The 1,573-nt window shown below is 42.1% G+C and overlaps 1 protein-coding gene across 1 annotated transcript; it reads right to left on the bottom strand.

Annotated features, from left to right (window-relative positions):
- LOC138153520 (large ribosomal subunit protein eL32) lies at positions 1-542 on the bottom strand. Its single transcript, XM_069077663.1, has one exon. It carries the CDS (start codon positions 462-464, stop codon positions 57-59), a length of 408 nt encoding a protein of 135 aa, XP_068933764.1. The 5' UTR covers positions 465-542; the 3' UTR covers positions 1-56.
- Between the last annotated feature and the right edge of the window lie 1,031 nt (positions 543-1,573).

Below are 1,573 nucleotides of genomic sequence, written 5' to 3'. Positions count from 1 at the left end.
TTTTTTTTTTGTAGTTTACAAGTTTATTTAACACAAATAAAAGTGTGCAAAGCTTTTTACTCATTTTCTTCACTCCTCAGTCTAGCGTTTGGATTGGTGATCTTGATGGCCAGCTGAGCTGCTCTCTCAACAATAACTTTCCGATTCTTAGAGGAAACGTTGTGAGCAATCTCAGCACAATAAGATTTGTTGCACATCAGAAGGACTTCTAGCTCTTTGACATTGTGCACCAAAAACTTCCTGAATCCACTTGGCAGCATGTGTTTTGTCTTCTTATTGCTTCCATAACCAATATTGGGCATCAAGATCTGGCCCTTGAATCGCCTTCGCACCCTGTTGTCAATGCCTCTTGGTTTACGCCAGTTTCTCTTGATCTTGACATATCTGTCGGACTGGTGCCGGATGAACTTCTTGGTCCTCTTCTTGACGATTTTAGGCTTCACGAGGGGTCTGAGGGCGGGCATGGCGCCGGCGAAAAGACAGCGGTCCCTCCACTGGAAGCGCCGACAGAAAGAGAGAGAAGGAAAGCCATATCCCACCTCTTGTCTAGTCCTATTTTCCCCCCACCTTTCATGTCCTCTCACACCCTCATGTTCCCACCCTGATAACCATACGACTGACTTTATAGTGCAGGCTGGAGGTCTAGGACCTGCCTTGCTCTGGTTCTAGCTCCAGAGACCTCCTCTAGTCCGAATGAGAGACCCCTTTCCCTAGTCTCCTGTGTGCTGCTATAAGTAGGAGACTCCAGTCTAGCCCAACCTTTCTCAGTACTGGGGAGGGAGTGCCTGGCTATTTCTGGCCCAGGGTCACAGGATTCCTTTATGCTTTGCTTTGTTACAAGAACGTTCTCTCTCTCTCTCTCTCTCTCTCACACACACACACACACACACAGAGCATTCTCCCTTTTTCCCATACACTCCATACAAATACATATAACATGCTTCCTTACCTCCTACACAAACATCCAATAATATTACATTAGCAAAGGGGAGATTAGGTTAGGATTTTAATATGCTTTTTTTCCTTTTAAAGAAACTATACACATTTTACAATTCCTAGACCAAAGAAAGGTGAATCTGAACTCCCCATCAAAAGAATGTCTTCTGGACTTGTGATATATGTGAACACACACACACACACTATACACACCCTTTCAGATGTGTGCATCCACACATCTTCCCAGAGACATATTTCTAAGATATATTGGTGAAATGTGTGCTTTCGTGCTAGAGTTGGTACCTGTATGATTAATGTATAGATATACAAGCATATGTATGTACAAGTGGGTATGATGTATATTTATGGATTCTGTGTGGTATGTATATAGGTATATGTGTATTGTGTATTTATCGATTTTGAATCAGTCAACATTTGTTAATCACCTAGTTACTATGTGATGTTCCAGGCATTGTGTTATGCACTGCACATATTGGTGTGTGTGTGTGTGTGTGTGTGTGTGTGTGGTATCTATGATGGACAAACAGGTTGCTAATGTGAATATATATATATATGAATGAGTATTATGTACTTATGTGATGAGTGCATGTGGGTGTGTGCTATATAAATGTTGCCT

The sequence above is a fragment of the Petaurus breviceps genome, unplaced genomic scaffold (assembly GCF_028583685.1).
Source record: "Petaurus breviceps papuanus isolate PSGF00001 unplaced genomic scaffold, PetGlider_PUasm1.0 90994, whole genome shotgun sequence".
NCBI lineage: Eukaryota > Metazoa > Chordata > Mammalia > Diprotodontia > Petauridae > Petaurus > Petaurus breviceps.
This window is presented reverse-complemented; position numbering and strand designations above follow the sequence as displayed.

Bases quoted from the DNA above. Each gene is read 5' to 3' on its own strand.
- LOC138153520 (XM_069077663.1), bottom strand. From the start codon at position 464: ATGCCCGCCCTCAGACCCCTCGTGAAGCCTAAAATCGTCAAGAAGAGG.